General features: G+C 35.8%; 3 protein-coding genes across 6 annotated transcripts; all 3 read right to left on the reverse strand.

Moving 5' to 3' along the window:
- Positions 1 to 3,367, reverse strand: LOC18586531 (monocopper oxidase-like protein SKU5). Its single transcript, XM_018128804.1, has 10 exons — positions 3,221 to 3,367; positions 2,991 to 3,100; positions 2,585 to 2,855; positions 2,174 to 2,303; positions 1,670 to 2,030; positions 1,132 to 1,503; positions 965 to 1,043; positions 589 to 766; positions 410 to 488; positions 1 to 247 (listed from the first exon to the last, which is right to left on the reverse strand). Exons 1-10 carry the CDS (start codon positions 3,365 to 3,367, stop codon positions 193 to 195), a joined length of 1,782 nt encoding a protein of 593 aa, XP_017984293.1. The 3' UTR covers positions 1 to 192.
- LOC18586532 (monocopper oxidase-like protein SKS1) lies at positions 4,574 to 7,465 on the reverse strand. The gene is made up of 8 exons (XM_018128806.1): positions 7,328 to 7,465; positions 7,121 to 7,230; positions 6,720 to 6,990; positions 6,456 to 6,585; positions 5,951 to 6,284; positions 5,380 to 5,748; positions 4,715 to 4,971; positions 4,574 to 4,632 (listed from the first exon to the last, which is right to left on the reverse strand). Exons 1-8 carry the CDS (start codon positions 7,382 to 7,384, stop codon positions 4,574 to 4,576), a joined length of 1,587 nt encoding a protein of 528 aa, XP_017984295.1. The 5' UTR covers positions 7,385 to 7,465.
- Positions 8,493 to 14,533, reverse strand: LOC18586533 (ras-related protein RABC2a). Of its 4 annotated transcripts, none has more exons than XM_018128625.1 (6): positions 14,231 to 14,533; positions 13,274 to 13,342; positions 10,861 to 10,926; positions 9,694 to 9,815; positions 9,256 to 9,384; positions 8,493 to 9,046 (listed from the first exon to the last, which is right to left on the reverse strand). In XM_018128625.1, exons 1-6 carry the CDS (start codon positions 14,379 to 14,381, stop codon positions 9,032 to 9,034), a joined length of 552 nt encoding a protein of 183 aa, XP_017984114.1. In that variant the 5' UTR covers positions 14,382 to 14,533; the 3' UTR covers positions 8,493 to 9,031. The 4 variants fall into 4 exon arrangements, with proteins under 4 accessions (XP_017984114.1, XP_007010044.1, XP_007010045.1 ...); XM_007009982.2 differs by having other exon boundaries at positions 8,493 to 9,039; positions 14,231 to 14,528; XM_007009983.2 differs by lacking the exon at positions 10,861 to 10,926 and having other exon boundaries at positions 8,493 to 9,039; positions 14,231 to 14,511.

Genomic DNA, 14,962 nt, shown 5'->3' on the forward strand with positions numbered 1-14,962 from the left:
CTCAAAAAGTTCCAAACCAAAGAATTTACATCATACAATGCGTAAGACCCTAAATATAAATATAACTTCAATCAAGAATAAAACCCCTAATTATAACGTCTACAACGCTTCCATTAACAGCACCTCCCACTTTGATTTCTCTTCCATGACTTGATTGAATCAACAGTTCCAAACCCAGCAAAATCTGTTCGGCTATCGGCTTCGGATACAAACAATTGTAACAATGAAGATCATAATAATGTGGAACCTATGAACATGCAATCAAAAGATTATAAGCATTATATAGATATTGAATTATGATATTAGCATGTCCAATACGCAACAAAACCATAGCCGCTGACTAAGTTTTTGCACTCTACCATTAAGGTACAGATGGTAACCATAAAACTGGTTAAAAGTTTTCACTCACCATGTTATTTGTTTGGATGATGCATCACTAGTTGTTGGGGTCGCAGGAGCTGGAGGTGGAAGCGGAGAGCCAAAGATTCCTGCAAAAAAAAAAAAAAAATCGAAACACATATTCAACTGTTACATAAGCTTACCGTCAGAAGAAAAAAAAGTGAAGAAATAACTAGACCTGACACTAACCGCAAAGGAGTAGGTTTTCAGGGGGCGTTCGTTCCTTGGCAGGGTCAGGATCAGGATCATAAACTCTCAAATAGAGCTCTTGACCCAAGTACCAGTTTTTCAAGAGCAGTGATCTCAAGTTCCACATTCCAGGGTTGTCTAGGTATGCAAAAACTGCAGTCCATCTTCCAGGGTACACCTGATCATTTGTAATTTTTTTTTTTTTTTGTCACGAGTAGATTTATTGAGTGTATGAATGTACAGGGACGTAGCTACAGCTTGAGTAGTGGGGTCACTTCACCCCACTGAAATTTTAAATTCTTTTACATTCAGCAATGAAAATAGTAAGAGCAAATGGTTGAGCAGAAAATAAATAACATAGAGAGAAATAAGTCACCTGCATGGTGGAGCGGACAACAGGATCATAGGTATTGTAAGAAGAGCGAGAATCAGGTGTCCATTCTTCATCACCAAGCCTGAAAGAGGTTAAAAAGACGATGAATTTAGTTCCTTGGATGTATCTAGATTCTCTTGGGGTATTAATTTAAACTTTTGTCTACGTACCCAACTACAAAGAATCCGAACCCATCCAAATGCCAAGTATCTATGAATTCCAAGTCATTCTTGAAAACAAGCTCTATCCACCCTTTGTGGATCCCGGTTGCTACAAAAACTCCATTGACAGCTTCAAGGTTTGAAGAGTTTGTGGGGAACTTGTCAAGTTCGAAAACACCGCTGCCACCATTAGCGTAGGCATCAGCAAGTTTTAGTGGAGTATCCGGTGTGAGGTAAGATATATTGTTGACTGTGTAACGAGGTGTTCCATTGATCTCAGCAGCTGAACCCTGGAGAAGGAAGGCTTGTGACAATGTCACATTTGATACATTGAAGGTTCCTTGTGGGTTAGGCCTAGCAGCGCCTGCGGTTAAGTTCCACCTTCACACACAAGTGCAGAAGGATGTGAGTAATACAAGACAGAACATTCATACCAGGCATAAGAAAAACTTACGAAAATTTTCAATATATACATGTCAGACGCGTGCCTTAGTCTTAACAGGACCTACATCTTTGAACATTTTTTTTTCCTTTGAAAAGCATTTACCTAATGGATTTAGCTTGATCAATGGAGAACTGGATATCAAATGGATCAGGCCCTGATGGGAGAAGTCCTCTAGCAGGAATGGTGGAGTTGTCGTAGTGTAGCACTCCAACACCCAGAAGACTGCTGAACTCAGAGGCATTGATCATTTTAGGAGCTGCCACAATGTAATAATCCTTTTCTTCTTGATCAGCTGTGACAAGTACAGAATAAGACTGGCCAACATGTACGTCAAGAGAATTCAGTGTGATCTGATTGACATATGATCCTTCTGTTTCCACCAATACCATCTGATGATTTTGAATCCTAAAGTTGAAACTCCAGACAGTTCCAACATTCGATACCCTGAATCTGTATGTCTTTCCTGCATACCCCGTCATCAAAGATTAAGAAATGAAGAAGAGGAGGTATTTTTCTTGTAGCCAAAGATCAGTATAGAAATGACAAGGCTTCTCCTTTGGTTTTAATAATCCTAGGAAAGAGGAGATAATTATATTCATTTTGTACCTTTTGTGACAGTAAAGGATTCATAGGCTTTTGAATCATCGTCTATATAAGAGCCCTTGCCATTCATCAGGATCTTATCTGGAGGGTTTTCATAGACCATAGAACTGTTTTTGAGCATGGACCTGACTTCCTGTAGCATTCATATGTGAAAAGAAGCAGTCAACTACCAAATATTTAACAAAGTTAAAAAAGAAGCTCGAAGCCGGAAATTCTTCTCTTGTTATAATTCTGGGAGAGGTCTTCTATTTATCTAGCTTTTCTTTATTGAGTATAAATTGTCAGCTGTTATCAGTTAGTTATAACTGGAGAATTAATTGTCTGATTTTATTTGCCTGGAGCCGGAACTGAAGCAGAGCATATACAGAAGAAATCCTTGATTTATAGGCATGATGAAAGGACTTTGTAAATTACCTTGTAACTTTTCTGATACCAATCACCAATGAGAAGATCAAATTCAGCCTCAGGTTTGGGGAACGGTACTTGGATCACTTGACGATTATTAACTCGAATCGGACCAAATCCCCCTCCAGCTTTGAGGAAGTTGATGGAGGGGAAGTAGATGAAAGTCCCAATCTGGTCCTTGACCTGAAACACATAAGTCCAGTTCTTACCAGGTTGGATCGGACAGTTTGTGCCTGAAACTCCATCCTGCCATGAGTTTAATCTTTGCTGTATCCCATTCCTGCACCACCAGCAACATCATCATCCTCAGTTTTCCACGTTGTTTCTTTCCTGGTCTGACAGAATCTTAACAGAACCTTGATTACAAAAGGTTCTTATTTGTCAAAGGATACTATAAAAGCTTTTTATCTTTTACCATGTAAATAGTAGTGGCTCATCCAGATTGTTGAACACATTGACATGAATATTGTCATTGGTTGTGGCATTGATAAGGGGTCCTGGAAACATCTCATTGATGGTAATGACCTATTAAAAACACGTATCAGCATTCAGGCAAACAATTAACAAAAACTGTAAAATCACAGTTAAAACAATCTTTTTAATGAGGGATTAGCAGAAGATAAAATCATTAACAATTAAGCTTACAGGCTGCTCTGCAGGAAACAGATTAAAGGATGTGCTGATCGCGACATGCCACTCTAGGAAAATATCAGCACCATTAGCTATGGTGATTAGTAGTGTAAAGATATATGCAGATATGATTAGCCTGAGGAAGTCGCCGGAAAATGCCATTAGAATGGCAAATATGGTGGTTGTGACCACCCTTATTATCTCAGAAAATAAGCAAGAAATGGTCCAATTTTTATATTGCACGAAAGTCTATAGAATAACTTAGGTCAGGACAAATAGAATAACTTGGTGGAACTTCCAGGGTAAACAGAAAGAGCCAACTAATAAAAAATATAGAGAAGAACTCTAACTTGGATGTTGCAAAGACAGTCCATTGACATGAAAAATAAATAAATATTTGCTGATTCTTAGCCTTGATTTCACAGAACAATGAACCAGTTGGCTCCAGTTACTACATCAAAGCTTTTGTGTTTGTCAATATCTATATATATGGTCATGTATCTTGCTTTCTCAATGATACACTCTTCTTTATAGGGAAAGCAATGATCTTCCGTATTGGCTGTATGAGAATAATCACCAGATTTTTATGCAAATTCACACCCACGACACGTTTTTTTAGTGATTTGTGTTTTATCTTTGGCAAGTCTTCACTTTTTTTTATGGTAAAAATATGCAAATTCCAATGGAAATCACGAATAATGTTCCCACCAACTCAAATCTCTTAAAATTATCACATAATTTTAACTGAGGATCATTTAAGTCTACAAATCATTACTCACAACAAATGTGAGTATATTTATAATCACATAAAAACTCTTATACCTATTCTTACTAAACCAAAGTCATGAGGCCATTGCTCATCTGTTGGAGTCTTTGAGGGTAAAAATAAAATATCACAAGCATAAATCATTAATATGAGTTTTATCACGCATGATTTGCCTTCTTCCGTGCAAATGTCAATTATTATTTTAGTAGTTGAAGTATTGCTTAAAGTCGAATAGAAGCATCATTCCCAGCCCAATTGATTATTGTTTTAATGATCGAATGGAATGATTTTCCAAGTCATTCTTAAACATAAATAACTTGAGAGAATCAGTGAGTCGGTTGCACATGATCAATCAGTAATTCTGTCTGCATTTTACATGTAAGTTGTTATTATTACAATGGTTACCTCCTATAACATAACGAAATAATAACTGTTTGATCAAATCACTGTGGAACCATACCCCAAGCTCCAATCTTAAGCATAATCAACTTAAAGGTAAACTGTTAGACAAAAGGACAGTAGTTGATTGTGGAAATAAAGGGTTGCTAACAGGAAAATGACCAAAGAAATCTATTAAATACAAGTTGTCATTGTGTCAGGTTTCAGAATCCGGTCAACAGTCCAGGTGCTGGTGCGGGAGCATTAGATTGATAAAAAATTCCTGTAAATTGGGAACCAGAGTTAAACTTAGAAAACAAACTTGATAGAATTTATGTAACAGTCAACAAAGCTAGTGTACTGACCGCATAGTAGGAGGTTGTCAGGTGGAGGGCGTTCCTTGGCCGGGTTAGGATCAGCATCATAGACTCTGATATAAAGCTCCTGACCCAAATACCAATTCTTCAGGTTCTGAGACCTCAAATTCCACATCCCAGGGTTGTCCAGGAATGCATATTCTGCAGTCCATCCACCTGGATAAACTTGTGCAGTGGATCGGACAATAGGATCAATAACATTGTAGGTGTTGCGCGAATCTGGTGTCCAATCTCCACTGCCAAACCTATAATCCAAAACAGTTTCTAAAGCTGTCAGTATGTGTGATACGTGATTTGATTCTATGCCCTCTTTTTTCAGTTCAAGAAGATTTATTTTTAGTAGAGCTGAAAACATGAGCCTTAGGTATTCACTATGTGCAAGCAGCCAGCCCATTGAAGGGCCGTTAATATATATCATTTTTAGTGACAGTTTTATCAATGACAATGAAGATATGATGGTTCCTAAAATATTTTAAGATGGATTAACTGTACTAGGAATAATTTGAATGGCAGTGCCAATTAGGACTTTGTCCAGTGGTAGAAGGTCAGGCTGAGATCCTTGGAGGTCTTAAGTTTAAGTCCCCTGCCACATGTGTAACTCTGGAAAAAATAGGATCGAAATGACAAAGGTGAGCTGTGAAGATGATACTTACCCTACTACAAAGAAGCTAAAACCATCTAAATTCCAAGAATCCATGTCATCTATGTCGTTTTTGAATACAAGTTCTACCCACCCCCTGTGGTTCCCAGTAACAACAGATATTCCATATGCAGCTTCAGAATTGACAGATTGAATTGGAAACTGATAGAGTGTATAGACACCTGATCCATTAGTTAAGTGATCAGCAAGTTTCAATGGGGTATTGGAGGTGTAATAAGACACATTGTTAACAACTAGGCGTGGTGCGCCATTGATTTCAGCCCTTGTGCTTTGGAGGATAAAGGTTTGAGACAGTGTCACATTTGTTACATTGAAGGTTCCTTGTGGGTTAGGCCTTGCAGCTCCAGCCGTCAAGTTCCACCTGTTTTTACAATTTTTTTTCTCAAAAATCAGTAACTTTTACGTGAATTGCCCCAAGCAAAGCCTTTAACACAATTGCGTTTTTACCACAGTTTTTGATGAAATCAATATCATTTTGTGAACTGGAGGAGAATAGAATTACTTATATGTGAAAACATTGAATAATTGCAGTTATAGACAAAATAAATAAAATTCTCAGTTACCTAATGGATTTAGCTTGATTCACTGAGAAGTCTAGATCAAAAGTATCAGGTCCACTAGCTGGTGTGGTGGAATTGGAATAATGAAGCACCCCTAGACCTATAATGCTGGTGTCAAGTAATTTAGGACTTGCTACCATGTAAAAGTCTGCATCATTTTGATCAGCTGTGACAAGAACTGAGTAGGATTGACCAACATGAACATCAAGAGAATTCAGGGAAATCTGATTGGTATATGACCCTTCTGTTTCAACCAACAGCATTGTATGATTCTGAATCCTGAAATTGAAACTCAATGTATTTCCAACATTTGATATTCTGAACCTGTATGTCTTCCCTGAAGAAACACACAACTAAAAGCCAGGTGTGCATGCAAAAGGGACTAATAGCATCAAATTCATCAACAGGAACAGTTTTTCTAAGAGATTCTGACTTTCTGTATCATCTGATGATAATCAGACAGCAGACAAACCCACTTTGTTTCTCCTATCTTTTCCCCTCTGCATACCTTTCTCAACAGTGAAGGATTCATAGGGCGTTGACATTGGATGTCCATAAGGGCCTTTCCCATTCATCAGAATAGCATCAGGGGTGACATCATATGCACTCACCTCTGTTCCCAACAATGTCCTGAAATACTGTTACAATAGCATAGCCAAAAGAAATTTTGAATTTCAAAATGGAGGAAAAAAAAGGATAATTTCCAACAGAAAAGGTTACATTCATGAAATATATATATATTCATGAATAGAGTAATAAACTAATAATTCACCTTATAGTCACCAGCATACCAATCACCAATCAGAAGATCAAATTTAGCTTCTGGTTTGAGGAAAGGGACAGCTATAACATTCCGATTATTAACTCGGATTGGTCCATATCCACTAGAAGCTTTCTGGAAGTTTATGGAAGGGAAGTAGGAAAAACTGCCAATCTGATCCTTGATTTGGAACACATAAGTCCAGTTTGTAGAGGGTTTGATTGGACAATTGGTGCCAGAAACCCCATCCTGCCATGAATTTAGCCTTTGTTGTATGCCATTCCTGCACCACCATAACTACTTCATTAAAGGCTTGTTGATGCCACATATATATCTTGAACTGAAAAATGCTCAACTCTTGCCAAATCTCATTTTGAAATGCAAAAGTACCAAAATGTTTTTTCTCTGCATACCATGTAAAGAGTAGCGGTTCATCCAGGAAGTTGAAGACATTCACATGAATAACATCATTGGTAGTGGCATTCAGCAGAGGCCCTGGAAACATCCCATTGATAGTGATAACCTGTTAGGTAAACATACATTATTTTATCTTGCGGTGACAGGCCGAAATGCAAAAAAAAAGCCTTAGCAAAATGCAGCTGCGATTGATAGAAGCATGCCTGTTGGTCAATAGACAAAGGACTCAAACTATTGCTGAAAGAAACATTCCAATCCATAAAGATATCAATGCCATTAGTCCTAGTAGCAAAGACTGTAAACAATGCCCCCCACACCAGTATCCATTTGAGGTTGCTGGAATAGGCCATTGTAGCACTGAAGTGAGGATGGGGCCTTTTTTTTTTTTTTGGCTCTTTGCTATATACCATGTGTTTAAATAGGTCATAAAGCTCATTAACACGTGCATATCAAGGATATTTTGTTTCCTTTGAGACAAATAAGGTGACGCTTCCAGAGAAAACAACCAGAAAAGAGAAAGAAATGGAAACACTAGTATCCAGCTCTACATACTCAGCCCTGCAAAGGAAAGATTCCTTTTAAGTGTATGATTTATTATTCAGCCCTAGAAACTGGAAAGTATTAAGCCGGCAATAACTACTGTGCATCTGCCTAAATAATGCTATTAAAGCCTTTGTTTTGTTCAATATTGATGATACGTTTGACTCTGGCAAAGCTATGTATATATAAGCTGTTTTCTAGTTTTTGTCATATGCCATGATCTAAAATTGGACGGCCTAGGTACCAATATTTTTTTTTTCTGGTGCTTCATTAGAAAAAAAAAAAAGACAGCTCAAAACTTCAAACGATTTGAGGGAAGCCATAAAATTAATTTTAAGCAATCAAATAAAATCACCAAATGATGCCTTCTCTTAGACACAATCATAACCAATACAAGAACAATGCAAGTAGCACTACTCATATATTCATCCTTAATATTTACAATCATAATAATTGAGTTATACATTCTAAGACTAATGTAAATATTCCGAAAGAGACATCTCAACGTCTAGAACTGAAAACATTATGTACTTTACTTCTAAATTAAAGATAACATTCAATTTCAACTTGATTTTACTATTTCTATAGTATAAATGGTTTTCGTGGCAAAAAGGGTTTTGAGTCTTACATATCAGAAACAAGCATTTAATAAGAGCTGGTTGACTTCTCCCTTATATATTGATGCTGATTCTTGTCCTTCAATATCAGCCTTAAACTCTGTTATTTGCTTTCCTAATGCACTGTTAGCTGCTACCTCATTAGTCGGTAGGTGGGTTTGGTTATATTCTTTTTGAAAAGAATGCAACATCTTTATCCAAAACCTTCATGTCATCATAACAGTCACAACTCTTGTTGTCTGCTGGGATGGGGTTTTTCTTTTGGTATTATTCAATCCACAATCCATGCATTGCTCTCACATCTCTAATTCCCTAACCAACCCTCAAACAAACTCTTCAGACCTAATGATGAGTGTATACTATATACAACAAAAATAAACATAAGAAGAAAACCATTTGACAGAGAAAAAAATTACATTAACCTAAGATGATACAGCATCTCCCTATATTTTAAAAATTACAGTCCAACCAATGACAACGTCTCCAACAAAGCTTACTATCTAGCACATATAACCAGCTGTCCTATTGATTGCAAGGTGCATCCGGGATGGTCTGACCATCTTTTTCCCACTATCACCATGCGTAACTTGAATATGTAGTCTAGTAGTATTGTCTATTATTCTACCTCAAGTGTCACTGAATTTTCATTGAAAGCAGCAGCCATTGCTTTGGGGGACCTTGTGTTCTTGTTTCTGTTGCAAAATCTGTTTCTTGACCACTGCAGATCCTTTCTCTCGTAAAGCAGGTACCTCAAGAACCTATAAACTAATAAAATGTGTTAGCATATGTTGCAACCCAGAGAGAAAATAAAGCTTCCAGCATCGACTGGAAACCATACTCAGCAAAGATCATCATATAGAACGGTTGTATCAAATAATGAGAGATAACTGCAGTTTAACAGTCCTTATAAAACATTATGAATATGTTATGAGATTTAAATAGTTGAGAAATGCTTGCATTTCTTAGAAGTTTACCTTTAAAATGAGATCTTTAAAGCATTGATGCACATTTTCTCTAGTTTTGGCGCTGCATTCAAGAAAAGAACATTTGTGTTCCTGTGCAAGAGCCATACCCTCTTCTCTAGTAACAGCCCTTTCACTGTCCTGAAAATGGCACATTGCTCATTCATAAGAACAACATACCTCAAAAAGCACAAAAAATTAAAAAGAACAAGTTGTATGCATCTATCCTAAGCATCCAGATGACCATTAAGCATCTTTCCCCTAGTAAAAGAAAACCCTGAGACTGCATCATTCATCACGGGTATCAAAATATATATTCAATGACATGTAGTCTATGGGAGAAAAGAGTAAAAGAAAACCCTGAGACTGCATCATTCATCTTGGGCATCGAATATATATTCAATGACATGTACTTTATGGAGAAAAGAGACTAATATTTGTAGGACTTACCCTGTCAACTTTATTTCCAACCAGAATTTTGATGCACTCATGATTGGTGGAGTAGAGCTCGACTTCTTTTGCCCAAATTTCAGACAAGTTGGTGAAGGTTTCTCGCCGTGTCACATCATAAACTTTGAAGAACAAAGAAATTAGGGTACAAGTCCCCATAATTTAGCTATGTTAGCAGCAATAACATCATAATAGTCTCAACAAATATTACCAACACATCTTAAACAAGAAAGTACAGACCTACTCTGACCATATGATGATTAAAGTGTCTAGAAATACTCAGAATATATGCAGCCAGAAAAGACCATTTATGTTGCTAGTCAGAAAACAAGAGATGGTACTTGTTAAAGAGGAAATGACACAGAATGCCACAAAATGTTGTTTAGGCTGCTTTCTTGACCGTGAACAGAGAAATTGGAGCTCTTGCTCCTTAATAATGTTGGTATTTTGTATAATAGATAAGAAAGCACAATTATCTTAAATAAGAGGAGATTTCTGCAGAAAATTGTAATAAGCTATTAACTTAATCCTCTGCTTTTACGCGTATTAAGCAGATATTTACTTCTTTTGCAAACCACTTTAAATTTTTTTAAAAAAATATAATGAACATAGAAACATTTTATCTGATTAATTAAAAAATATTTAGATATTTCCATAGATTTTGCACTGGAAAGTAGGATCTGTATTGTCTATCTCCAACACCTGGGAACAAGAATGACTATTCCACATGGAAAAAGAAAATCTTCTTTGCAGACTAATATTCTTTAATAAATATTAATATCTGAGTTCAAAGCCTAAATAGTTGAAAAATCCAACAGTACTGACACTTGGGTTAACCAGTTGCATGATAAAATATCACCAGCATACATAATGGTAATGGTTAAATACCAAAAAACAATGGTACAAGGATCTTGGAGTTTGCTGGTGCACAAGCTATGAAGTAAACAACCTATGAAGGAAAGTAAAGATTTGTAATAGCTGATTTGAAGCATCATCCATTCACATATGCCATCAAGCATCAGGTAGTTCATAGAAGTCCAACCAAAAATTGTTAGAAAAAATTTATCTATCAAAGCACAAGGTCAGAGGAGGAAAATCCAAATTCTGAAAAATATAATTACGTACAAAATATTCAGGACTAAAGGTTTCATATTTGCAAGGACATACCAAGAATAATCCCATGTGCACCCCTATAGTAAGAGCTAGTTAAGGTTCCAAATCTCTCCTGACCAGCTGCAATTGGTAAAACATATTATTACCATGAGAACTAGGTGTATTGTAAGTTCCCAGCTCTAGTTCCACAATAACAAAGTTAAGGTTAGTCCATTTTAAGAAATAAACTCTTATTGAACAACAGGAATTATATACTGGATAGACGCTTTTTCTTCTAATGCAAAGTACAGGGATATATCCAAGTTTCAAGGCTAAGTTTCTGCTATTATGAACTCATGGTGTCGATTTGCAGTCATTGGACTCTTTATTGATGAATATTGCACATTTTAAATCATCTGAAAGAAAAAATATATACTATGGAAACCATGATTTTAGAGATTTGAATTTATATCCAAGGTGTTCCAGGGTCCAAAAACAGTTACACCACATAAACTCATGGGCATACCTCTGCACATGCACACATGCAAATTTTATGCAAAAGAACAGACAATTTAGTCAGCCTTTAACTTATCTAAATGCTAATAATGTTAAAACAATGGTTCATTTGTTCCCAAAATGATCATATTGTATGCAACTCCACATTAATTTTTATAATAGACTGACAAAAGCTCCCCCTCCCACCCCAAAAAAAAAGGTAACACACTTCCACAAGAAAATGAACACTATACATGATTTTATTACATCAGCAAACAAATCTTAGGCACTCCTTGCTGCAATGGTTTGCAAATATGTCATAACAGTTGGTTCCATTCTATCAGTGACCACCATTTTGTATTTAAAAAATCTTTCACTTTATTTTTTAAGAAAATGATGCGTATCATTATATCAGCAGTATACTTCTTAAGATCATACACATCACAAGTCCTAGTTGAGGCTTCTCACTAACACGTCTGCAAATCCATTCAGAAATAATTCTTGTCAAGTTCTTCCAATGACATCCTGCTTTGCAACTGTTAGCATATAGAGCTCCAATGAGAAAAGAAGAGAATTTAGTAGAAGGTACTAAATTGTATAATATGCTACTGAGACTTCCCACTATATGTCTATATATATACATTTATATATATACACACACACACACACACACACATATATATATATATATATATATATATATCNAGACTACCTACCTATATAGTCTATATATATATATTATATATACACACACACACACACACACACATATATATATATATATATATATATATATCCAGTTCTTCCACTCTATGTTATCAAGGGCATGCTTTCGAGGAACTTTTTGGCTAATATATACTCTTTCTGCTACCTCAATACCTGCTTCTTCTGTTCCATCAACCTACAGCATATCCAACAGAGAGCATACCATCCCCTCAAATATGCACTTATCAATGCTATCTTCCTCACCTGGGTACAAAGATTAGCCCTATACCCTTCAGCAGCAATGGCATCAGAATCATAGGCTTAACAATTATTGCATCTTACCTCAATATCTCAGAGTTTCTCTCAACATTCAAAGAAATATTTCAAAATTTTTATTTCTGATCATCAGTACATTAATCCTACCATCTGTTGAACTGTTCTATGACATTGTAGGCCTAGATCCTTTTTCTTGCAACTTAATAGATAAGATTCTTTGGCTCCCTAGGACCCATTAGCATATCCAAACACTAGCACATCACACATCAGATGCCATCATTTTATGTAATCACTCTATAAGGCACAGTTGCTATCCTGCTACATCATTCAACAGTATAAAGCATCAGAAATTCAGCCTTGATAATCATTTCAAAATTACTGGAATATCTAAAACCCTTTTATTAGCAATTACCAGATTTTGTATAGTGGCCCATCAGGCATTCAACTAAAACCAGAGTCTAAACATCAAGAGCATATCAGATTCCATAGTGACTTTTTCTGCATTCCAGAAGCTCCTCGAATCATTTATTGCTAAGACTCTCAAAACTTACCTATATTACTAAGTTCCTCTTCTCATAATCATTTTGACTCAAAAATCAAACTGACACATCCTTGAGATTCTCAAAATTTGATCATCTGGTAACAAAGTTGAAATCTTCACAAGTTTCTACAATATTTCTACAACTCCTGCACTACAACTCCAGAATGATTGAAATCTCATTTCAAATGGAAACCAAAAGTTAACACTTGCAAACATTCTTCAAAATCTGAATTGTTTCTAGCAAGGATCAAAACCATTCTGAATCCCCTTTCTTTTTCTCATTGAAGACCACAGAGGAGTGCAGCAAAACTAATCAGTAGCATCAACTAGAAGCCATGCAAAACAGCTGTGTAACTAACCTGATGGAAAAGGGAAATGCCAGAAAAAGCAATGAAATCCTATCAAGATCCATGCAGTGTAGAACTCTAAGTGAAAACTAGTTACAAGGTGTTGGCAATATCCATCAATTACCTGTGTCCCAAATTGTAAGTTTCAATCTTTTCCCACCAACTGTGACCATCTTGATTTTGAAATCCACCCCTGGAAACACTCAAAACAACAAACAAAACTCAATATACATCATATACAAAAGTTTAGAACATGTCGACTGCAATATTGCTAAAGCAATATTTGCTAAAGGATAGGACGCAGAGATGTCCAAGAATACAGAGTAAAGTCAGAGCTTTTCTCTTGTTTGTTTACATTTTGCATTCCTTTCAAATCTTTTTCTGTTACTGACAAGTTCTAAGCAAGACACAGGAGTGCCTATCATTGCGGCAACAGGTGGATCCTAGAATGACCAGGAAGGAGCTGCAGACCAGGTGAATTAATTCCCATGTCTAGTCTTTTACAGTTATCTACTTCAGCAGCAATTGTCTAAACTGTTCATCTGTTCACTGTTTCATCCAATCTATTCAAACTAGAGCAACCTAAACCATTGAGCCTATCTCCTGAATAAAAACAATTTCACCCAAAGTTCAGTCTTTTTAGGTGTGCCATCTCGACCCCAGCTTTCATTCTCTTCCTTTTAACATATAATTTTAGTAGTTCTAATTATGCACATAATATCTTCCATTAATTTCAAACTCCCTAAAAACAATTGGATAAAAAAAAGGATTGCTTCTAATTTCCTTCTCTTCAATCTCTTGCCACCCCAATATATAAAAAACAGCCACTTCCATTCATTTGATTTTTTTCTGAAGGGCTACTAATGAAACTGTTAGATTGCTTGAAGCTATAAAAAGAATATATAAATATAAATATATAGATTAATATAATTATATGTGTGTGTGTGTGTGTGTGTGTGTGTGTGTGTGAATACTAAGTGAAAAAAAAAAAACTCAAAACGAATTCTGGGCGTGAACTCCAAAGCCAAAACCAACATGCAAGAAACAAGAATAGTTGAAAAAAGAGAGAAAGAGAGAGTACCAATGGTAGGAGAAAGATCATGAACAAAGTTGGAGATGAAACTAACGAGTAAACTACTTTTGCCAACACCAGAATCACCAATCAATAGTATCTTGAATGAATAATCATAGCTGTTATTCCCTCCTCCTTTTGAAGAAGAAGAACCCAACATTCTTTCAAGTACAAAAAAGAAAAGAATTTGTTTAATCTTTCCCTTTTGTGCAGATGGGTTCTTTCTTTTGTTCTTCTCTGTTCATCAACAACTAGAAAACCACAAAATAAGGAAATTTCCTCAGGTTTTAGGAGACATAGACAATGGTGGGGTTGGCGGGTAGTTTTTCTACACAGTTTTTTCTTTTTCCTTTTCTTTTTTTTTCAGAAAAGAAAATTAAATTATTTATCTTTACGAATAAAAAATCTTCATTTTATTTTATATATAATATTACGGAAATGTACCTGAAAAAATAAAAAATCAAAATCATTTTGTTTTTTAATTTTAAAAATTATAAAAATAACTTGTTCTCTAAATCATTTATTATGTGTAAATAAAAGAAATAAGAAAATACATTTTAAAACTAAATACCCCTTTACACTTTTATTTCTTTATTTATTAGGACTAATATTTTTATATTATTTTTTCGTATATGATTGCATGATTTTATGGTTTTCGATGGCCCCACGCACGTGCCAGCTGTTAGAAGTGGGGCCCGGATAAAGATTACATGGCAAAAAGTCTGAGGCCGGATTTTGTCA

Source organism: Theobroma cacao, chromosome 10 (genome assembly GCF_000208745.1).
Source record: "Theobroma cacao cultivar B97-61/B2 chromosome 10, Criollo_cocoa_genome_V2, whole genome shotgun sequence".
Classification (NCBI taxonomy): domain Eukaryota; kingdom Viridiplantae; phylum Streptophyta; class Magnoliopsida; order Malvales; family Malvaceae; genus Theobroma; species Theobroma cacao.